Raw genomic sequence first — 23715 nt, forward strand, 5'->3', positions numbered from 1 at the left:
CACCAGTGATCTAGCAGCGGCGGCTAACCACCACATTTGACCCTGTGTGTGCCATGATGATAAACTAGACATCCGGGCTGTGTGCATGGAAGATGGCGACACTTACCCTTCCTAGTGAATGGATCAAAAACTGGGAAAAAACAGGAAAACATGAGTTGTGAGTGCATCTGAATTTCAAGGCAGTGTTGAATTTTGCATCTTTTTACCCGTTGTTTACGAATAAAAACTATCGAGAATGACGTAGCTAGCATTCAAATATAAGGCCGGTCTTTAGGTGTGTTAGCTTGAGCCAAGCAGCTAAAATTTAAAGTGGCTTACAAGTGTCACTTACTTAAAAAAAACAATACATGTAATTTAGTTCCTGAGTACTGAATACAGTTAATTTGTTAGACTTGTGAAAAGAAGACGTCAATGGCTTTGAACGTCACCGTGGAAGCTAATGCTGTCTGCTAGCAGTAAGGCTAGCTTTACGCTCCCATTTGATTCGCCGTCAATGTGTAAACACTATGGCTGTTAACGCTAAGCGAGCTAGCATACACATAGCATACTCTTCTGTTGCTTCGATATCGCACTATCTAGTAAAGTGGAATAAATGTACTTCCAAAGTTCAAGGAATTAGCAGTTATCAACTTCGAGCAGACAACCGAGTATTAGCTGGCGAGAAAACCCCTTGGGCAGCCTGTTATAAACCTTAACACTAAATAATCGTGTGGAGGGAAAACAACGGACATTGACAAAACGCTTTAGCAGATTAGCCGTAACGTTAGCTACAGTAATTGTTTTGTTGAATTCCTTTTCGTATGCTTTAATGTTTAGTCGGGTAAGCCTGGAAGAATAAAGATGACGCTTTTTGATTCAGTTTAACAAAACGTATCATTTGACGATATATATTTTAGGAGATGAATATTTTAATCATAATGTTAACCTAGCTACAGCTAACGTCATACTTTTCTTAGCTGGCGTTAATTTCACCTAGATATTGGTGTAGGATAGTCGCTGTAAGGTTTGCATAGAGACTGTGGACATAGCCAAGGTTATTCATCGATGCACATCTGTGCGCTTGGTACTGTATAAAGACATCTCGATTATCAGAGTAAACTTTATCACTAACATTACATGTTAAACTTAATAATTTAAGCAGTACTGTAAAAGCCTCTCCCAACACCTTGATGTACGGCGACTGTTATCTTAAAATTAGTTTCTTCAGAACAAAAAATACAAGAAAAACGTTGCGTGAATAATAATTTCACGCATTAATGTTGAGTACTGCCATCGCCTGTGAGCTGAGACACAATAGGCTCATCCACAGTACTAGCTACGATTATGTGCTGTAGGCCTTGCATATTTAAGAAAGGCCTGCAGTGGGATGCACCAACTCAAACTCTCGTTCCACTATCTTGTGTCAATAACTGATAGTACTTTAACTGGAAATTGTGCCAAACAGTTGCAACTACGGGGTAACTATTAAAGTATTTCCATCAAGGCAAATTACCCGTTATAGCAAAGCTGAGTACATTGCAGTGAAAGTGTGATTTGGCAGCACAGTGAGATGCCATCCTCTGTAATGACAGGCAGCAAATGAAAATGTGGTTTTCATGTTGATAAGTATCACATTGTTATTACGTAACCAATATTTTTAAGCCATATAATTCATTGATATAAAACATTGTGGACATCTGGATCTACTTTTTAAAAAAAAATATTATTTATTTATGCCAGGTGAGTTGCAATTAACCAGTCCCAGAGACCAGGGTTTAGCTTAAAGTGGTGAAAATGTTGTGTCAGCCTCATTATACAAATAGCAGCTTTGCACATTTGACCTTACAGGCTCTGGCAATCCAAGGTGTCCGTTTGCTGTAACTGACTTTTTGTAGCATTTGCATTTCTTGTTCACAGTGTGTTTAGCACCTGACAAGCTGTTATCACTAACAGTTAAGCTGATGGACTGTGCTGCGTTTCTTACAGAGGAAAGGAGCTAGTGTGCTCCAGTGTGTGTAATTGTACCTTTTAATAAATGGGATGTGCCTGGCAGAACGTGCTCTATTAGTCTGCCTTTGTCATCACTACTTCTGATATTTTAAGACCAGTCAAGCTGTCAACTGGGTGAACCGTTAAGTCTTTCAATCCACCAGCTAAGTTATCACAGTCAATTTAAGAGGGAGAAACATGGCACTCAGTAAATACTAACTATAAATCTGTGCGAGCGTTTGGCAACAGAGAAGGTAAGGGTTGTCCCGCCCAAAGATTCAGTCAGTAATCAATCCAGCAAACATAAGAGCCAGTGCTATTGTTATATACAAACACAGCAGTTTCAGCATAAATACTCGTGTAGTGACAATGTAGGTAATATAATATTTCTTGAGCTACTACATTGATAATTAGGATAAACCTAAAGCTTTTTGTGGTGTAATGTTAAGACTGGATTAAGGTGTAAATAAAGGTATAGTGTTATGTGGTTTAGAAATATAACTTGGAGGAAGTGAACGGGATATTACAAGAATAATGTTATGTAGAAATTGTTGGCACCGAACAAACGGATTTAAATAAGTTTTCATGCATCCTGGTTCGTTCATTGAGCTTTATAAGGGTTTTCATCATCATGTTTATGTATCCTAGTTTAATCTAAAAAAGAATTCTCTCATTACTTCATAGTGTACAACTCTGCAAAGACCTTACAGAGAAAGCAGATCATGGAAGTGAAATTAAAGGTGAGTTGAGTGTGACCCTCGTTCCTTTAATACTCTTCTTGTATGCATCTGTCACTGTATTTTAGCTTGCTCCTCATGTACACACGTCCACCTTGGGAATTCTCATAGTTTCCAAAATGAATGCAAAAGGTTTAAAATTATTTAAATTTAAATAATAAGTAGATTTAAAAAAATTAAATCAATGAAACACGGTACTATCCACGTGTAACAATGGCTGGAAGGTAGAAGGGAACTAAGCAGCCCATGTGGAGATTTCTGTTTGGTGTGTGTGCTGACACATGTCACAAAATTTCAGATAACACTGTAATCAAGTGATTTTATGTCCAAAAGGACAAATTTTACTATCACGTTGTGACAGTAAAGGAAATACTTTCCTTGTTTATTCAACTGCATTGAATCACTTACACTAATCTTTGATGTTTTAGTTTATGTTATGAATTATTTCTCAGTTACTTTTTTTATTTTAGTATTACGTAAAACTTGGCTTGTGCTTTTATCTGTTACCCCTACAGACATACAGACTGCCTTATATGAGCTCTGCTGGCAAGTTGTACAGGGGAACCTCAAGTTGGATCTTGTCACCAGCGTCCTTGGGGACATGATGGTACATGTGTTTTTAGCTTGTTGTTTTTACCTCAAGGTTGTTGTTGTTGGGCTTTTTTTTGTTTTGTGTGTTTTTCTTTTTTTTGGGGGGGGGGGTTCTTATTACCACCTCATGGTTTAACATTATTAGCCCAATAGCAATACATCTCAAATTTTGTTTTTATGTATAAAGTTCTGTATGTCAGGTGTATAAACACTATCGTTTTATTTTGGCACATAATGTGTTCAGTATTTCTGTGTAATTATACGTCTGTTTAAAGATATGATGGTAAATTACAGATACTAAAGAAACAAAATCTACCCACTCACAGGAGTTGTGTTGTTAGAGCTTCTTTGTACCTCGTAACAATAGATTTTGCCAAGCCTTAAACATTTTTACTTATCTTTTGTTTTGGTTTGTTTTCAGGAACTCCGAGAAGACATGCCATCAGTTTTAGCAGATGTGTTCAGTATACTAGGTAACTTTTCTGGTTTTGAGTTTGTTTATTTGTTTGATTGTTTGTTTTAGTACTATGACGACATTATCTGATTTGATATGTTTTTATTGTTTGTTTTTAATGTTTGTTTACTTTCACAGATTTAGAGACTAGTGCACTGGAAGAAAAAAACAAACGTGACCATTACACACAGCTGGTCGGAGCATGTTTGGTAAGTATTACTTTCTTATCAGCTGATAGAACAAATTGTATGCCACTTTCTATTTAAATTTATAGAGGCCTTACTGACTGTCGTGTCTCTAATAACGTACGAAAATGAACTAATTACTTGCCTCTTTTTTTAAAAATTTGTTTCCCCCCCCAGTTTTGTGTCCCTGAAGCCATTCTGAAAGAGAGGCTGGATCCAGAAACTCTCGAGTCCCTTGGACTTATAAAACAAGCCCATCAGTTCAATCAGAAAATTGTTAAAATCAAGACTAAACTATTGTAAGTATAGAAATGTGATAAAGATGTAGGCATAGATAAGGTGCTTCATAAGTCCTTTCAAGATTTGTGTAACATTTCTTTTTTTTCTTTTCAGTTACAAACAGCAAAAGTTTAACCTGCTAAGAGAGGAGAACGAGGGCTACGCCAAACTAATCACTGAGCTAGGCCAAGACCTGTCGGGGAATATTACCAGCCATATTGTTCTGGAGAGCATCAAATCCCTCATAGGTAACAAACTGCTTTTTCATTGTCACTGCTTCACACATGGTGCTTCTGTTATCGTTTACACACTTCTTAAGGGTGTTTTTATCTCTCTCTCTGTCACTGATAGCCATGGCTGGAGAGATTATGTTTTCCTGTTGTCTAATAGGATTAAATGATAAAGTAATTACATTTTAAATCCAAATGATCTAAGGTCTGCTTCACTGTAAAATGCTTTGAAAAATCACACTTTCTTGCCATTATTCAGTGTCGTGGCTCTTTGTTTTCAGCATCAGTTTTGTTAACCAGACTTTATAAACTCAGTACTTTTTATTAATGTTCTTCAGTGTCTCTACCACATATTATGCATCAGGATAGTGATGATTTTAAATTGAATGTGTGGTTACTTTAGTGTATGATAAATTAACAATATTGGATTTCATCAGTCTGAGATCAAAGGAATAGTATTACAAGGCAGTTCAGATACAGAGGGGTGACCTAAAAATAAAAACCTGTATCCTTGTCCCCTACCGCAAGGAGGTCCGGTGGCTCTCCTGTTCTGTGTTAACCTTGCATTATAGCAGCAGAATTTGTGGACTAGCTGTTTTAAGTTCTCCTTTTTGGCTGCTTAGTTTTCCTGATTATTTTGCCTGCAGGATGTTTCAACCTAGACCCCAACCGAGTATTGGACATAATTCTGGAGGTGTATGAGAGTCGATCTGACCAAGATGAGTTCTTCCTGTCCCTCATCAAGTCTTACATGTGTGAGCCTCTCACCCTTTGCCACATCCTGGGCTTTAAGTTCAAATTCTACCAGGTAAGAACATCATAAAAATAAAAGAAGCCAGACTGTGTCTAGCAGTATAGTAAATGACCTCAAAGTTATTACCTGTGTTTTAAAATGTCTCCTATAATTGTAATCTCTGAATCATATTTATCACTTCTGTTTTCTTTGTTGATTTATGTTCTTTTTCAGGAGCCCAATGAGGAAACCCCAAAGTCACTTTACCATATTGCTGCTGCTCTCCTTCACTATAACCTGATAGAGCTGGAAGATCTTTACGTACATGTAAGGAAGAGACCTGCAAATCCAGCTAATTACTACATTAGTTATAACATCAACTAAATCTAGGCTTATGGATCATATATGCCTAAATTTACTGTTAGTTCAAATATGTTAATTGTGACTCTTGTGGACAAAGCATCGCCTCTAGACTGAATTTTTGTTTTGTTTTCGTGCTTTCCCAGCTTATGCCACTAGATGCCGCCATCATAGAGGAGCACAAACGAGACATCTCAGAGGCAAAGCAGATAGCTCGCAAGCTGGTCATGGTTGTGTTGCCCTCTGAGAAAAGTGAGGACAAAGAAAAGGACAAAGAGAAGGAAGAGGAGAAAAATGACAAGGTGATGAAGGTTTTTTTTTTCTTATTACGGTTGCATGCAGGTCTGTTCAGGATGGATGGAAGTGATGCAATACAAAAAGGAACTGTAGCAGAACTGTCTACTTGGAGCAGAATTACTGTAGTTGTGTATTTTACTTGGTTTTACTTCATTTACTTTCCAGAGTGAGTTTTGAGATTTTAGTTTCGTTTTTTTTATTGTTTAAACTGTTCCTTTTTAAGTTTGGTTTTTATTATTTTGAATGTTTTTGTTATTATGATGCAGACAGTGTCTTACAGAACACTGAAGTTCAGAACATTGCAAAAATGTTTTTATTTTAGTAGTTCTTAAAGTTCACATTATTATTATTTTAGTTTTAAGTTGAGTTGTTCTTTTTTTCAGTTAAAGCGTTTTATCATACTCAGTTTTAAGCTTCGTTGTAGTTCACTGGATTGAAATAGAGTAACTTTGCTAAGAGAATAACATAAAAAAATCTAATTTTATTGTATAAATTGCTTTTTTTAATCATTAAAGGGTTCCTTAGTAGAAAAAAATTTGGAACTTTACTGTACTAACAAGGTTTGATAGCTATGGATAAAATAAAAGAGATGTCAAAATATCAGTTTCCAAACGAATGTTCTTATTTTTTGATTTCTAAAATATAAAATTCTGACTTTCTCCAAACAAAAGCATTGATTCAGTGTGTGACGGTAGGGCTGCTCAATTAATCGAATTTTAATCTCGATTACGATCTGGGCTTTCAACAATCATTAAAAATGACTGAGCCGATTATTAGCCCCTCCCTCGTGCTTTACTCTCACGCTGCTCTGTGTGGCAAATCGAGCGCACCTCTGCATTTTGAACACGTGTCACAACAATTAAGAGGACCCGAGGGAAGCTTGGAAAGCTAAGCAGAAGTTATTTGGAGAGGAGAGTGACTGCTGTTGGTTGAAAAGAGAGGTAAAAAATACTTCAGTGGTGTGGAAACATTATGGGTTCGCGGAGTCGTAGACATAGTGTGTAAACTTTGCTACAGTGTCGTAGCTGCACCACAGAGCAACACTGCAAAGTTCACTTAACATAGATGTTTACATTTTTCATTTATTTTTTATATTGCAAACATTTGCACTGTTATCAGTATTTGCACACTATTTTATATTATTTTTTGACAGTCTTTAAAGTCATTATTCAATACATTGTTATTGTTAAATAAATATCGTCAAATAATCAAGATCTCAATTTCAGTGAAAATAATCGTGATTATCATTTTTGCCATAATCGAGCAGCCCTATGTGACGGTGTAGGCTAGAGAACAATTGATGCCAGCAAATAAAGAGGCAAGAAGTATGGTGTGCAACTGAAGGCACTAACATCTTAGTGCAGCCTCTTTGTCAGTTTGTTTTGTGACAGCAGCTGTGCTTAGTTCTTGCGTCTGCTTTAATTACATTAGTGAATGTTACTGGACGTTGGCATATTTAACAATAGACAGACACTTAGTTGCTCTTATTTTTTTGTGCTTACAGCCACCTGATAACCAGAAGCTTGGTCTGTTGGAAGCGCTGCTCAGGATCGGAGACTGGCACCATGCCCAGAGTATTATGGACCAGATGCCTTCCTTCTATGCCACTTCTCACAAGGCCATCGCGCTGGCACTCTGCCAGCTTGTGCACCTGACTGTGGAGCCTCTTTACAGAAGGTGCTGATTTCATGTTTCATTTACTGCACACCATGTGTAGTCAGAGCCAAAAGAATGCACAAGTACATCTTATTTTACAGCTGGTTTGAATTTTTCTCAGTTTTATGTGTACAAGCCCACTGGGACATGGGACATGGAGAACTGATTTGGGAAAAAATATGAAATTAAACACAAACTTTGATATGCTCCTCTGTATTTTTTTTAGGGCTGGTGTTCCTAAAGGGGCAAGAGGATGTGTAATGCACCCACTAAGGAGCAAGCGGGCCCCTCAGCCTGCAGAGAGCTTTGAGGACCTAAGGAAGGACACATTCAGCATGCTCTGCTACCTGGGCCCTCACCTCTCCCATGACCCTATCCTCTTTGCCAAGATTGTGCGTCTTGGCAAGGCATTCATGAAAGAGGTACACCACAAACCACCCTCTATTTGTTTTCCACATCTGCAATGCAGCCTTCATCTAATTGTGACTGCTATTCTGTGTTTTTCTTGTTTTGTTTTGTTTTGTCTCAGTACCAAAGTGATAACAGACCTGAGGTGAAAGACAAAATGGTGAGCATAAAGTCACATGGTTGTTACCTATAGAAACACTGATTTATTTATTTATCTATATTTAATGGGTTAATTTTTAGTTTATGTAACTTTGAGAAGCTTATTCATGTTAATGGTATCTTCATTGTAGGACACACTGTTGAGCTGTTTCCTGAGTATTGCAGACCAGGTGCTACTCCCGTCACTCTCTCTGATGGAGTGCAATGCTTGCATGTCTGAGGAGCTGTGGGGTCTCTTCAAACTCTTTCCCTACCAGCATAGGTAAGGACACGCACAGACTCACACTCATTTGCTGCACCATAGTATCACTCACCGCATGTGGTGCTGTGTAATTGTTGGTTCGTAAACCCTCAGGCGTCGCTCAAGGATGGTGTATACCAGCTGCCAAAGAACAACTACCACACACAGTCACACTCAGTTCTTAAAACAATGCTTGGTTATGCAAAGTGAGATCCGTGGCTCTATGTGCAATATACTTTTCTATTCCTCTAAGCAGTGCAAGAATTTTATTTTTAGAGCCTTTGATGGGACATTTTCACACAGCGCTGATAGGCACTGATGCTCCATATTCCCAGAGGATTTGTTTTACTTCTGGTTGTACATGTCACTTTGTCAGATGATAATACAAACTTGTAGATTACGTATGATAGTTGCACTTTGAAATACAGGGAAAGTTTCTGCATACTGATCTGTCTTGACAATGTCAAAAGAAATTATTTCCTGTATACTACAAATGGGCAGGTACTGTAGCTCATTTGCCAGTGGGGTTGTCATAGTACTAATGTGCAGATGCATTTAAAACATTTTTATTAGTGTTATTATTTCAAAAATGACACGGTTAATTATTGGTTTAATTTTGTGAAGCATGTGATACAAATTAGACATTCACGTTGCTGTCTTGACAAGAGCAAATAAGATGCATAAGAAAATTCCTAAACTGCTCTGAACTGCAAGTTTAATGAACTTAACTCCCTTGAAAGCGTGGTCTGAGTTAGGGCTGGGCCATATCATACCTTTAACGGTAATACCGATATAATGTTGGGCAACGATAAGAAAATATTGCGATAGAATATGGGTAAAACGTGCATGCGCAGTGCCTTTGTTTTCATACGCACATGGCGGAAAAAGCATGGCGGCGACGCAGAATGAGAAGGGCGAAAGCGGATTATTGAATGAAATGGATGAACCTGAATTGATTTGTAAAAATGCTGCAACTTCAGTGGTGTGGAACTGGTTTGGCTTTCGTCCGTCAGATACACAACAAAGCACTATTTTTGGTAGCGCATGCTAGCGGGCCGTCGTTATTACCGTGTTGTTTGGAAAATACGGCACACTTAAAATCAATCCTTTGATTTTTCTGAAAATCGACAGTGCCCCTTATAATCCCGTGTGCCTTATGTATGAATTCTGGTTGTGTTTACTGACCTCGAAACGATTTTATGTACACGGCGCTCGAAAATCTGTCAAATGTTTTAGTACGACCTTGCTAAGCTACGAAGCCGCAGCGCTTGATGGATTGTCGGAGCATTACGGCTATCGTAGGCAGGCGCCTCGCGGAGTGATACGTACTGTGCTTCAACATAATATTACTGTATTATGTGTGTATAACCTCTTTTGTGGATATTATACATGGTTATGCTGAGGATATGTCGGCCAATTTCCACTGGAAATGCCTTTTGGTTAAACTGTCAGCAAGGAATTTGCATTCGCACTGTTAATTTTTATATAACTTTAATGCAGATTAAAAAAACAGCTGCTTGTTTCAGTGAAAATACATTGATGGGTTTTTTGCACTAATAAAGTTGTGGAGTTGTAAAGTATTTTGTCTAGTGTCAATTATATCGTCAGTTATATCGTTATCGCAGATTTTCAAATGTATATTGTGATAAATATTTTTGGTCATATCGCCCTGCTCTAGTCTGAGTTCTTATAGATGTGAAATTGTAGATTCTTAATATGTCATACACTGCCATTCTTACAGGTGTTTTTAAGTTTTTACCTTTGCTTTCTCATTATGTGTTCTCTAAGGTATCGGTTATATGGGCAATGGAAGAATGAGACATATTCCAGCCATCCATTATTGGTTAAAGTCAAAGCTCAGACCGTGGATAGGGCCAAATACATCATGAAGTAAGTAAAATGTTTTTCTGTGCCTTTGGATCATCTTTTCAACATCTAATATTGTTGAATCTTCAAGTGTTGATCAATTTCATATTACCTTTCAATGATGTGTGGTACATTACTAAACTCAGGAACAAATTTTGGATAATAGTTGAATATTAATCACTGTTATCGTTGCATGACACTAAACGAGCAGGAGCAAATTAAAGTTTACTCTGTGTGTGTGTGTGTGTGTGTGTGTGTGTGTGTGTGTGTGTGTGTGTGTGTGTGTGTGTGTGTAAAAAAATGTTGTTATTATTAGTAGTAATAGTATTATTATTCAAGTTGGACATTTAATAGAAATATGCAGAGATTTGTTTGGTTTTTAGTTAACCACTTCAAGTGAAGCTTTGTTTTAAGCACAGTTAAACATGAGGATTTTGTAGCAAAAGGGGGACTTACTTTTGATGCTGGGCAAGTAATTATCCTAACACTGTCCTGCTACTGGGGAAAAAAATAGTAACAGTTCTCTTATTTTAAGATGACAACCGTAAGAACATTTTCCAACTGCTTTGAAACTTATAGAAGTGACAGTTTTTGCTCACAGTGCTCTTTGTGTCATCTTGTGTTATTAAGTCTTTTCTCTCCCCTGTCCTCCCTTTCTTTTCCTTTTTTGCTCCACTCTTCAGGCGGTTGACCAAAGAGAACGTGAAACAATCTGGAAGGCAGATTGGAAAACTGAGCCATAGTAATCCCACCATCCTCTTTGATTATGTAAGTCCCTTTTATTGCAATTATTTTATTTTACTGTGTGTGTCCACAAACTACAAAGAGCAACCAATCCTGCATTTTTATGGCCGTAAAGAAATACTTCTCTAGACATGTGGCACCTTTTTTTTTTTTTCTTTTCTATTCCATACAGTTGCCAGTAAGATTTCTCTCTGTGTCCTACAGCAGGCTTGGTTTCCGATTACATGGTTTCGAGGAATTGCTCATGTCTAGCGTCCTGCTTGCAAATTCTACATCCATTAATCAAATTTATAGTCACTTGGCAAAAACTAAATGGCAGGAAATGTTTGCATGGAAAAAAGCAAAATGTTTTGAATGAAATTTGTTCATACACATCAGTAGGGCATTTTGTTCTGCATCTGGGAGACTGATTTTAACAAATCAGTGCACCTCACAATATAAGACTGCTCAAATGAGCATCTCATCTGTTTCAGTGTGTTCAGACACAGTTTTGGTTTTTTTTTTTATATATGTGACAAATGCTATAAGGTGTGGTGTAATGTGTAATGTCATTTTTCATCCTCCTCCTTCGTTGTTTTATGGCAGATCCTGTCTCAGATACAATGGTACGACAACCTCATCAGCCCCGTGGTCGACTCCCTGAAATACCTCACATCCCTCAACTACGATGTCTTGGCCTGTATCCTACACTTTTTTTTTCTCTTTTTTTTGTCCTTTTTTCAGTTTGTTAACAAGTGTGTGTGCGTTTCTGAGTTGTGAGGGAGTTGTCCGTCTGTGTTGTTCCTTTTAACTCTGTCTTCAGATTGCATAATTGAGGCTCTGGCCAATCCTGAGAAGGAAAAGATGAAGCACGATGACACTACCATCTCCTCGTGGCTTCAGAGTGAGTGGCTTCACGGTTTCATTTGCATGAAAAAGAAAAAAAATTGTTTGATATTTTAATGAATATCTAACAAACACCTGTTCTTCTGATACGCCAAGGCCTGGCAAGTCTGTGTGGAGCTGTGTTCAGAAAGTACCCGATTGAGCTGGCTGGCCTCCTTCAATATGTCACCAATCAACTAAAAGCAGGGAAAAGGTGAGTGGATACAAACTGTTTAGCAGAGACGGCATAGAATTACTAACTTGCGAGTCCAAGGACCATTGGATTTTTTTTCTTTCATATTACTTTGCCTGATAAAATATTTTTTAATAATCATTTCAAATAATAAAAGATACAAACTTGCTGTACAACTTGTAATATCACTACCGAGAAATCAGAAAAGATTTAATTAATCCCAAATATCATAAAATGTCTTTAAGGAGATGAGCATGTGGTTGTTTTTGGCGGTCATTGTCTACTTTGCTTTATATGTTTCTTATTTAAACATATGAGGAACTTCACTCTTTTTACTGCAGTTTTGACCTGTTGATCTTGAAAGAAGTGGTGCAGAAAATGGCTGGCATTGAGATCACCGATGAGATGACCTCGGAACAGTTAGAAGCCATGACGGGAGGCGAGCAACTCAAAGCCGAGGTATGAGACTAATGCAGTCTCGTTAGAAAGAGCTGTAAGATTTCTTGAGCCCGTTGTTTTAATCTCAGCGCAGGTGCACGGATCATGAGTCTGATTCTCTTTGCAGGGTGGATACTTCGGCCAGATCAGAAACACTAAAAAGTCGTCTCAGCGTCTGAAGGAGGTGCTTCTGGATCACGAACTAGCACTACCGCTGTGTTTACTCATGGCCCAGCAACGAAACGGCGTGGTTTTCTTGGAGGGTGGAGAGAAACATCTTAAACTTGTTGGACATCTGTATGACCAGGTACTCACCCTCTCACAGTAAAATTAAACAGTTGACTGACCTTGCATTTGACAACTAAATTCAAACACATCTAACAACAAAAACTTAAGAGACTATGTTTCATTTGTTCCTATATATAATTAATAATTTACTTCCTGCAGTGTCATGACACACTAGTGCAGTTTGGTGGTTTTCTGGCCTCCAACCTCAGCACGGAGGACTACATCAAGCGGGTTCCCTCTATTGACATCCTTTGTAACCAGTTCCACACTCCACATGACGCTGCATTCTTCTTGTCTAGGCCAATGTATGCCCATCAGATACTGGTGAGTAGATCACTCTAATTTTTTTCAACATACTGCCTTTGAATTGTCTCAGTCCTTATGGACTTGATTTCCCTCATTGAAACAAAGATTTCAAAAAGTGGGTTTGAAAACTGACTGAACTCGAGTCTTATGAATAAAATGGAAATATTTTAAAAAGTAACTTTGTTGTTTAAGTTTGAAGTTTTAAGACTTTATGGTATATCTGTCTCTTCACAAGTTTAGTTTAGTTTTTTGCTTGAATTGCTTAAAATGGATATTGTTTATTAACTTGAAAAAATTCAGGGTCCTTTAACTTCATGCTCTCTTCATGCAGTCTAAGTATGATGAGTTGAAGAAGGCAGAAAAAGGTAATCGGCAGCAGCAGAAGGTGCACAAGTATGTGGCGGCCTGCGAACAGGTGATGACACCGGTGCATGAAGCTGTGGTATCGCTCCATCCAGCCAGGGTCTGGGATGATCTCCGCCCTCAGTTCTACGCCACCTTCTGGTCCCTCACCATGTACGACTTGGCCGTGCCACATGCTGCCTACGAGCGTGAGGTCAATAAGCTCAAGGCGCAGATCAAGCAAATTGAGGAGAACCCTGAGATAGTGAGTAGCTTTTTGAGAGTTGTTGCTGGACAGCAGATTGCAGATTTATTACAGAAATGATGTTTTTGATTTTAATCAGTGTAATTTCTAAAGTCTAAGGACTAAGATAATATCTGTGTGAAGTACTTGTAAAATGATTGTGATCAGTAATTGGGTGTATTTATTTAACTGTTTTTTGTTTGATTTATTTCCAATGTAGCCCTTGAATAAGAAAAAGAAGGAGAAGGAACGCTGCACTGCACTGCAGGAAAAACTACAGGAGGAGGAGAAGAAGCAGCTGGAGCATGTCCAAAGAGTTCTACACCGCCTCAAACTGGAGAAAGACAACTGGTTATTGGCCAGTAAGTGATTTAATGTTTGGTGGTATTGATGTATCTTAGTCAGCTTGTGCACAGTCTTTCTAAATAAGAAAAGAAAGTAGTGCATCAATTTTCTTTTGACCCAAAGAGAAAGCTATAAATATAAATTCTGCTGCATTATTTACAAGCATTTCTCACTAAGCAAACATCCAGCAGCTGCATGGCTGTCAGTTAATGTAATAATGGGGAATAAAGCTGATGTAATGGGATCATTCATGAGAGAAGATATAATGTCCATTGTTTTTCCAACACAAATCTAAATGCTTACTGACAGAATCCACAAAAAATGAGACCATAACAAAGTTCCTGCAGCTCTGCCTGTTCCCTCGCTGCATCTTCTCATCCATCGACGCGGTGTACTGTGCCCGATTCGTTGAGCTTGTCCATCAGCAGAAGACTCCCAACTTCTGCACCCTACTGTGCTACGACCGGGTAAGAGGTTGCGCATGACAACAATATTTAACCTCCACTTTTAGAGCTTCTTAAAGCCAAAGTGCTTTAGAAAGAAAAATAATAAATATTCATAATGTGATTAATAAACTAGGCTCTAATTCATCCCGCTCTGCAGAAGAGAAGGAGTAGAAATAATCCATTAAAATAAAAAGTCTTTATCATTGAGTGGTTCTTCAACCATTCAAGTGAATCATGTTAGGTTGAAGTGATATACTAAGAAGGTTCAGCTGAATGATGATTAGCATAAAAGCTTGAACACTTACCATAATTTGTGTGGGCACTGCCCCTTATTTTCCAATAATATACATGCACATTATAATGTATAGATCATGCTGCCTCAGTCGTTAAGTAAAATCTGTCCACTGTTCCCTTGGCAGGTGTTCTCTGCTATCATTTATACTGTGGCCAGTTGTACGGAGAATGAGTCTCACCGCTATGGACGCTTCCTCTGCTGCATGTTGGAGACGGTGACCCGCTGGCACAGCGACCGTGCCATCTATGAGAAGGTGTCCATGTCTACATGTTCTGTGTACCTGGAAAAATTTCTGCTGCGTGTTGAGCTGGATGTGAATCTTTCTTGTTTTTGTGCGGTCGTAGGAGTGTGCCAATTATCCCGGCTTCCTCACCATCTTCAGAGCCACAGGCTTTGATGGAGGAAACAAAGCAGATCAGCTAGATTATGAAAACTTCCGCCATGTGGTTCATAAATGGCATTACATGCTGACTAAAGTGAGTTGTCTGTTCACCATTACTTTTCTATTATATTCAGTCCAAATGATTTTAAGCATTGCTCTTAATGGTGTGTGTTTAACCATGATCTCACCCTTTCTTTCTCCCCCAACCAGGCATCCGTTCACTGCTTGGAAACAGGAGATTACACCCACATCAGGAACATTTTAATAGTACTTACCAAGATCCTGCCCTGCTACCCGAAGGTCCTGAACCTGGGCCAAGCACTAGAGTGCCGTGTCCACAAGATCTGCCTTGAAGAGAAGGATAAGCGACCAGACCTCTATGCCTTAGCAATGGGGTAACATTGTGTGCTGATCAGCTCTATGTGGAGCTTATAGTTAACATCTATCGTGTGAAGTGGGGTTATGAACTCTTATCAGACATGTAGGAGTGGAAGCTTGTATCTGTAGCTGAGATGATTATGTTAAAATATGGGTTGGTGCACTTGATTTTTAGCCCTAGAGTGGAGATAGTTGTTAAGTGTTGATAATTGAGCCTTTTAATAGGTGGTAAGGTGACTTTTAATTGGAAGAACCTAATGCCACTGACCCATTAAAGCTACAAAGCAAGTCCATTGTTTTAAGTATGCAGACAGGACAGAACCTGGATTTCTATAAACATTTGAGTAAAAATCCTATATGCAGTGAATGTTGTTCCGTGAACGTTTTCACTGTGTATAGGAAAGAATTGTGTTGGGTATTGGATATTGATCAGCACATACGTGTGTGTGTGTGTGTGTGTGTGTGTGTGTGTGTGTGTGTGTGTGTGTGTGTGTGTGTGTGTGTGTGTGTGTGTGCAATCTATGATTAGACATATACAATGGGGCTTATTTTACCTGATATTTACCCCTTTCTAAAAGTTAAATTCTTGCACTGCGTGACACTGAGAAGTTCTTTTAGAAGTTTTGTCTCTGCTGTTGCAAACCCTTTATGCGTCTTACAGTTATTCAGGTCGCTTGAAAAGCCAGAAGGTGCACATGGTCCCTGAGAATGAGTTTCATCACAAAGAGCAGCCAGCACGCAGCGCCACACCTGCCAGTCAACAGAACGGCCCCGGCAGCACAGGCAAGCCTGCCACTAACACAAGCAAGACCGAGGAGGGGACTTCAGAGGATGGTGGTGAGTGAAGGATTTTAAAGTGTGACACCTACCACCTTTCTCTCTAATCTGACAAACACTAAATTCTTTGTTGTGTATGTCTATATTACTATTTTCCCACAATGATGCAGCATAAACACTCAGTGCTTCAGTTCCAATATGAAAGCCTGTAATTTTAATAAACCCTGTCCGACTATTTATTTATTTATTTTTTTGGGCAGATCGGGCCAAGGATAAATCTCAGGGGACCACAAAGCCAGTGAACAAAGCCAACAGTGCAGCAGCCAAAGTGACCACCAGCAATGGCAACGGTGCTCTCAACAGGTAGGAGAATAAAACGAAGCTTTAAAAAATCCACCAGTTTCATCGGCTGCTGAAAGTGTGTGCAGTTTGTTTTGTGATACAGCAATGTATAAATAAAATATAATTGAGTGTTGGATTCAGAAGATTTCTCTGTGAAGCATTTTCAATGAAATGGTTTTGAAAAGGAAAAATGTCTCCGCAGCACCAAAGCCGTTAAAGAACGGGACGACAAAGAGAAGAGTGGGAAGGAGAAAAAAGAGAAAAAAGAAAAGACACCCGGCAGCACACCAGAGGCAAAGGCGGAGAACCGTCGGGAAAAGCAGAGAGATGAGAGGGCAGGGAAAGAGGAGCGGGTGGTGCGAGAGGGTAAGGAGAAGACCCCGAAGGCAGACAGGGAGAAAGTGAAGCCAGAGGAGAAGAGTGGAAAAGACGACAAGGTCAAAGCCGGGAACGGGGAGCCCATGGAACCGTCCAGGGAGCGTGATGCTGTCAAGGAGGCCAAGAGCAAGGAGAAAGGAGACAGGAGTGCTGTGGCCGGGTCCCTCAAGTCACCAGGTCCCAGATCTGAGTCGGCTGAATCTGAGAGGGGTAAGAAGCCGTTCCAGTGGTGTTAGACTGCTCATGAAAGTGTGCCGTAACATTTTGACTTCTCTGTCAGGCCTCTTACGAGGTCCGTACACTTCATCTCATTTATTCTTCTACTTCTGCGACAGTTTGTCCACTTGGATGCTGACATGCTTTACATTTGTAAATCACATGAATTCACTTAAGTAAAATTAAATATTTAGATTCAGCATTTTCTTACCTTTTGTAGCATGTTTGTAAGACATTAAATGGATGGCACTAATGCACAAATTAACACCAGTGTCGCTCGGCTTGTCTCTCACAGATCACAAAAGACGAAAGCTCGACAGTCACGCTTCCCCGTCCCACTCCTCGTCTGTTAAGGTTAGTATGGCTTGAGGAAGGCTGTGCCAGTTTCTTCTCTATCTGCCGGAGCGTTCCCTGCCGTTGCACATTCCAGCAGCCCAGAAGATCAACAAAGGAGAATTGTCGCACACGGAAATCCCAACCATAGCCATGGGAGTTGGAAAGCATTCCATGGACATACGCATGATATTTTGCAGAATTGGGAGAGATCTCCTCAAGGACTTAGCCAAGAAAATATTGTGTATATTGAGTATTTTCATATTGAAATATTTACCTATTTTCATATTAATGAAAGCAATCAGTGTGCCTTGGGAAGAAAGAAATTTTTTAAGCATTTCTATATTCCATGTGGAGTTTTTTGTTTTTTTTTGTTTTTGAGAATAATACTCACCTGAAGAAAAAAAAAAAGGCTTGCCAAATAAAGAGCGCTCCATAGGCAATTTTTTTCCCCCCCATACCCGGAGCAGTGTTTTACTACTTGAAATGATGCCCAAGAGTTTTTCCCCCCTCCTTTTTTCTGAGCTGTGAAGAGTTCCTGTTTTTTGTGATGTGAAATATTTCGCTAACCCCGCAACGTCCCCCGGATGCAGCACAAAGATGGATGGTGTCCAGCATCTTCCCTGCTGTAGGAGTGCCTCTGCTGCAGCTGAGTCCCTCTTCCATCTCCGCTTGTTGAAACGTCCTTCACGGAGTCTGCACGTCACGAGATGCAAGTCCAGTCAGTCCTGCCGAGTCCCCTCTCCCCCCCTTCAGTGCTATCCCTACGACTTACCAGCCAATGGGATCTTCAGTTGTACTACCTCCTGGCAAGCAATGAGTCGAAAACCAGAGCCACCAGCATCTGAGATCAACGGAGAATGTGAATGTTGCAGTTTTCAATCTACCAAAAATACAGAAGAAAATAAGCCTACCCCTGCAAAGAGAGAGGCAGTGAGGGAGAGAGTGGGCGAAGCCTGAATCGTCTGGAGCGTTGCCCAAACCACTGGAAGCTTGTGATAGGTCTTTAATTTACCCTTCCACCAGAGAAATAGGCTCCATGTGTCTTTTCCATTCCTGAACTGTAAGTGACAGCAACAGTTACCTATGTAGGGATGCAATCAAGCACATAAGAAATTGAGTGATTTGTCTTATATATTTATATACAAACACACACACACACACACACACACACACACACACACACACGCACACATACATTACTTTCAGCACTTGCACTTTAGATGTATTGAAAACCAGCTGTGGTGTAGGACTTCTATTTTAGGTCAGACATGTCTGTAGTATTAAGACTAGCAGTTATTTCATATATGCTCAGGGTTTTTCTATTTTAAATATTGCAATTCCAGATGATGACTTCTCCTCTATGTTATAACCTTGTCAAAGCCTTAGTCCTTGAAGGTCAGAGGTCAAGGGAGAAGTGTGCTGTTGGTCCGGCCAGCCCCAACTCCCCACCTCCCCAACCCCTTTTTCCAACTCTCTGCTGCTGTCTGACAACCTCCTCCCAATCCCCCACCCCCTCCCAGCTCATCTGTCATCTCCATTCATCCCTACAGGACAATAGCATCGAACCCAAGGAGTCCACATCCAAGGTTTGAATTAACTCTTCTATTCCTAGCTTTTTGTTCACAAGTCAAAAACGTCTTCAGCTTTTCACATGAAAAAGTGTTTGATATCATGTGATTCGGTCTTTTGTTCTCACACTTTAAAAAATAAAATAAAAATAGTCGCTCGTGTGAACTGCCAAAGCTGTAATGTGCAGTTTCATGTAGAAAATGTTTTCCTGCTAAACTACACCTGCCACTTGGAAGAAGTGTGCATGTAGCTTACACTAGACTGCATCAGCTAAAGACTGCATTTAGGTGAATTAGACATGACTTGTATTCATTTTCATGATTTTTAGCAGCAACTTTAAGGTATTTTTTTTTAAAAAGATGGTTCTAGTCAATTGCTAGAATCATTAGCTTCATTGCCTAAATAATAAGTAAAGTCATTGCAGACCTTAAAAAAACAAAAAACATGAAAAAGCCATAAATACCAAACCGTAATGCTGCTATGTTCAGGTTTTGTTGAAGTATCTTCACCTTGTTCACCTCTTTTTATGTCAGCAAGGGCAAATTAAATACCAGACAATAACATGAAGTCCCAGCTGGCTGTGTCCTTAAAAATTTATAACTAATATATGTAGCATTACACAGTACACTTTTATAATGAAAACCATCAGTTACTGAGTACTATGTGCTGTTATAGGGCCATATTTCTTGTTGGACAGCAATATTTTATCAAGACAAAGTAGATATAAACTCAAGTGTCCCTTCATTTCCAGCTGATTGTAACAGGTTTATATTTTTAATCATAAATATAAAGAATCTGTGAATCTTAAAACTTAATCAACGCAGATTGTTTTATTAATTAATAGTTATTCATTATAATGGGTTCAGGATAACATTTTTTCCTACTCTGCCTCTGAGCCAGTAGATTAGACTACCCTCCAACTTCAAATGAAGGTAATTTCATTACTTTGATAGCCTAATGTATTATAACTAATTTATTAGGGGATTTCTGTTTCATATTATAAATCTATTTTAGTGGAAAAATGATAACTGAACTAAATGTAGTGGGATATGCTCTGCCCTGTAGGCTCACCCCAGCATGCTCCAGGCATCACTGCTAGAAAGGCACTGCAGCTACCTTTGGGTTCTTCATATTTAAATTATTCAAACATTTTTATGAAGGACTTTTATTGACATGTTAATGAGAAAAAACTACTTAATAGTGATGGTACATTTCAGCCAGTTTGCTTCACAAGTTAATCCACCAGTGGAAACCTGGTCAGCTGCTAGCCAATCAACTTGCCTCATCCACGTCATTGTTGGCCGCAGGCCACCAGTGATGCCTATATTATGTTTATAATGTCAGCCTTTGACTTAAGACTATAAGATGTGTTCGCATGCCTATGTATCTAGATTCATAAGCCCTTTATCAACATTTGTGCTGTAACTCCTGTATTGAAAGACGGTGTAAGACTTTTCAAACTGCTCTGAAAAGTATATTTCATAGCTCTCACTGAAAGCGAATCCCTTGCATGTTGTGTCAAACATACCTTTCGGGTTATGTAATAGAACTATCAGACTGAGTGTCAGTCATACTGCAACAAACAAATCACAAACTAACTTGACTTTAAATGAGTTGACAGATGGTTTTTCTCCTTTGGACTCTTTCGTTGTTGTTCTCATAATGACAAACAACTCCACCTTAGTCTAAATGCAGATCTCAGCCCACTCTGAGCCACTGTGAACTCTTTGTTGAACAGTTAGTAGTCACGTGTCACATGACTGAATACCAGTCAGTATTTGGAAGTATGTCATCAATGTAGAGTGATTAGGAAAAGTACAATAGTAAATACTTTTCTACTTGTTTTACCACCATTGTTGGCATATTCCCCCCCTGCAGTGCTGTATTATGTTTAAAGTTATACTAACACTTAACATAAAGGCACTGCTGTCTGTTTGAGTTGTTTTGTTCTATTCATATGTAATTGTTCTTCCAGCACCACATGAACTTCAATTCAGTTGCCCGGTCCAAGAGCAGAGAGAGGGAGATGGAGAAGAAAGACTCAGAGAACACACAAGGCCGATCCAAAGAGAAGAAAGAAGAGCGGAAAGAGCGAAAGAGAGTCAGTGTCTAACCGCCTCATCAACTATGTGAAATGGATTTTTTTCAGATTTAGTTTTCATATTAGAGGGAGAGGCAGTAGCAACAAGGACATAGTTGAAATATTAGTTATTATTAAATCATGTCATTTGTCTATCAGGACCACACTGTCAACGACCGTGAGACGAGCCAAGAAGCCAAACGCAGAAAGGATGAGAATGGGACCAGTAAGCGTTTTTTTTTTGTCTTTATTTTTTTTTTTAAATCTGAAGGAGCTCTCAGCCAAACAAGGACAACATAAAATAAAAATTAATATAAGCCAACATTTTGTTCTTAGATGCCTCCAAAAACAGCAAGAGCACAAGTCCTTCCTGTGACTCCCCGCTGTCGGCCGAGAAAGAGAAGAGCAAAAGATCCAAATCATCCAGTAAAGAGAAGGCCGACTCTGTGAAACCCGAGCGGACGTCCTCTGGCGGCAAGAAGGTCAGACTCAGTCGCTGTCGTGCACTCTCCTGAGCCGTCGACTAAAGGACTTTATTGTCATTATGTACTTTTTTTTTCTGTTTCTTTTTGTGCTGCAGGAGTCCAGACATGACAAAGAGAAGTCTGAAAAGAAAGAGAAGAGGGACAGCAGTGGAGGAAAGGAAGAGAAAAAGCAATATCCTTAAATATAAAGCGACATTTCAGTGTGAAGGTGATTTTAATGAACTCTTCGTAAATTGCCGTCTTTATTTCAGACTGTAAATCCCGACCAGTGTAGATGGAGTTAACTGATTTAGCCAAATACAGTTTTTATCAAGTTAAGTAGCGTTTCAAAGATACTTACAGCTGTTCGCGGCACTGAATTTGTTTTCTATTATGGGATAATTACATTCATTTTAGTATATTATGTGTCCGTACAAACACTCAGATCCAATAAGGATTGCAGCAGATGCCACATTTACGCTTACAACCAAGCCCCGCTGGCTTGTTTTTAACTGGCGCTCTTAACCTCTGCATTGAACTGTTTGATTCATCTTATTTGAACATTTAGTGGTCGGCTTATTTCCCCTCTGGCCCAGTGCGCCAGTCTAAACTGATCATGTGACTTCAACTTCATATTTCTAGATGGACATTTCAAAGAGCCAGTGTGCCAGTCCCTTTGCTTATACACCTCATATCAGGCAGGCTTACACACACTTGCAGTTAGTTGTGGGTTTCTTTTGTCGGTGTATTATTTAGAGGACTTTCTCAGCACTGCCACGCACTCATTTAACAACCTTTAAAGAATTTTCTCGTCACTACATTTTTATGAGCAGCTGTTTCATCTTTGAGCATTTCACCGTTTCCTTAACAGTCGTACTCATAAATCCTCTGACAAGCACAGATAATGTGCACTAATTAGTGAAGGTAAGACACATACAGTTTCTTTGTAAGTGGCTTTAACCGTTGCTCCGTGTCTCATGGTTTGTTCTCTTCCTCTTCGATCCACGTGCTGCAGCGGAACTGGAGAAGCTGTGCTTTTATCTGCGAGACATCTGCAACTCCATCTGTTGTGAACCCATATTCTTCTTCTTTTTTTTTTTTTTGGCCTGATTGGCTTTTTTAGTTTTTTTTTCGTTTTGTAAAAATTCCACCTCAAGTCTTGTTAGTTCTACTCATCTAAACTTAAAGATCACCTCATTATTTTTCCATTTCAAACAACGGTAAACCAGCGGAAACTTTTTTTTTGTTTGGTGAATTTGTATCCGTTTTTTGTTTTGTTGTTTGTTTTTTGTTTATTATTATTATTATTATTATTTGATATGGGTGCAACATGCTGCCGTAATCACAGTGTTATTATCCTAATTAGAAATGTGGTTACTGTATGAAATGATCTCTTGGTTGCATCTGGTCATAGATTCAATAATCTTATGCTTGAAAATGTCTACTTTTTTGTACAGTGTCGGGCTTTTGCTTTTTGCTTGTTTTATTGGAGTTAACATGCTTTCCATGCTCACTTACCTCATATCCTTTTGAGATACGTAGATACTTTTATTTATTTATCTCCACCTTTTAACCCGAGTAAGACGGTAGATGTGAGTAAAATGATACAAAGAACCAGTTTGTATATTGTGTACAATAATAAAGAGGGTAACATGAAATTCACATCATGTTATTTCTGTACTTCTTGTTTTTTTTTAAATGTCCCATACAGCTCTTTTGTGTTTTTGGTTTTTTTCCCCCCTCGTGTTAAACAGGTTTTTACATAATTTATAAAAATGTCAGTTTGACGTTGATTCAAATGTAGAATTGTAAAGGAAAAAAATCACACACACAAAATCTGATACTCTGTACTCCAAATACGGCTGTTTCAAAATGACTTTTGGAGATTTTATCTGCTGTACTCAATGAGTGTAAGCTTTTTCTCTTTTTTTTCCTTTTTCTTTTTTTTAAACAACAACAAAAACAATAAATAATAGTTTTCCTAGTGTGTCAGTTTGATATTGTGTCTATCTTCCCTTCTTTTCTTTGCCATGAATGTAAGGACATGCATAAGGAGGATTATCTGCAGGCCAGTCACTCAGCTGGGCTGGGGGGGGGATAAAACAAACATCTTAATTTACAGTA

The 23715-nt window shown here is 38.9% G+C and overlaps 1 protein-coding gene across 3 annotated transcripts; it reads left to right on the forward strand.

Annotated features, from left to right (window-relative positions):
- Window positions 1-5: 5 nt before the first annotated feature.
- On the forward strand, window positions 6-23589 carry thoc2 (THO complex 2). 3 transcript variants are annotated; one of them, XM_086308339.1, is made up of 39 exons: window positions 6-157; window positions 2653-2708; window positions 3221-3312; window positions 3718-3769; window positions 3889-3959; window positions 4113-4234; window positions 4329-4462; window positions 5092-5252; window positions 5412-5504; window positions 5684-5839; window positions 7339-7511; window positions 7717-7912; window positions 8020-8058; window positions 8189-8319; window positions 10087-10188; window positions 10848-10932; window positions 11494-11587; window positions 11711-11791; window positions 11890-11986; window positions 12307-12424; window positions 12531-12710; window positions 12851-13015; window positions 13329-13604; window positions 13804-13945; window positions 14238-14395; window positions 14794-14922; window positions 15014-15145; window positions 15262-15446; window positions 16091-16266; window positions 16467-16569; window positions 16751-17136; window positions 17438-17496; window positions 19029-19064; window positions 21023-21148; window positions 21287-21353; window positions 21464-21609; window positions 21708-21784; window positions 22469-22515; window positions 22607-23589. In XM_086308339.1, exons 1-38 carry the CDS (start codon window positions 93-95, stop codon window positions 22494-22496), a joined length of 4689 nt encoding a protein of 1562 aa, XP_086164465.1. In that variant the 5' UTR covers window positions 6-92; the 3' UTR covers window positions 22497-22515; window positions 22607-23589. The 3 variants fall into 3 exon arrangements, 1 of the variants encoding a protein (XP_086164465.1); XR_015131260.1 differs by lacking the exons at window positions 21023-21148; window positions 21287-21353; window positions 21464-21609; ... (1 more) ...; window positions 22469-22515; window positions 22607-23589 and having other exon boundaries at window positions 17438-18538; XR_015131261.1 differs by lacking the exons at window positions 19029-19064; window positions 21023-21148; window positions 21287-21353; ... (2 more) ...; window positions 22469-22515; window positions 22607-23589 and adding an exon at window positions 18859-18995 and having other exon boundaries at window positions 17438-18538.
- The last annotated feature ends 126 nt before the right edge of the window (window positions 23590-23715 follow it).

This window comes from Aulonocara sp. 'chitande type north' Nkhata Bay, linkage group LG10 (genome assembly GCF_057382095.1).
Source record: "Aulonocara sp. 'chitande type north' Nkhata Bay isolate Kocher_YH1m ecotype deep benthic linkage group LG10, A_spYH_male_GT1.1, whole genome shotgun sequence".
NCBI lineage: Eukaryota > Metazoa > Chordata > Actinopteri > Cichliformes > Cichlidae > Aulonocara > Aulonocara sp. 'chitande type north' Nkhata Bay.

What these genes read in the sequence shown, in the direction of transcription:
- thoc2 (XM_086308339.1), top strand. Translation starts at nt 93, where the DNA reads ATGGCGACACTTACCCTTCCTAGTGAATGGATCAAAAACTGGGAAAAA. An exon ending in GCGAGCAACTCAAAGCCGAG is followed by an intron (nt 12,425 to 12,530) that starts GTATGAGACTAA and finishes TTCTCTTTGCAG; the next exon opens with GGTGGATACTTCGGCCAGAT. An exon ending in TTGAGGAGAACCCTGAGATA is followed by an intron (nt 13,605 to 13,803) that starts GTGAGTAGCTTT and finishes TTTCCAATGTAG; the next exon opens with CCCTTGAATAAGAAAAAGAA.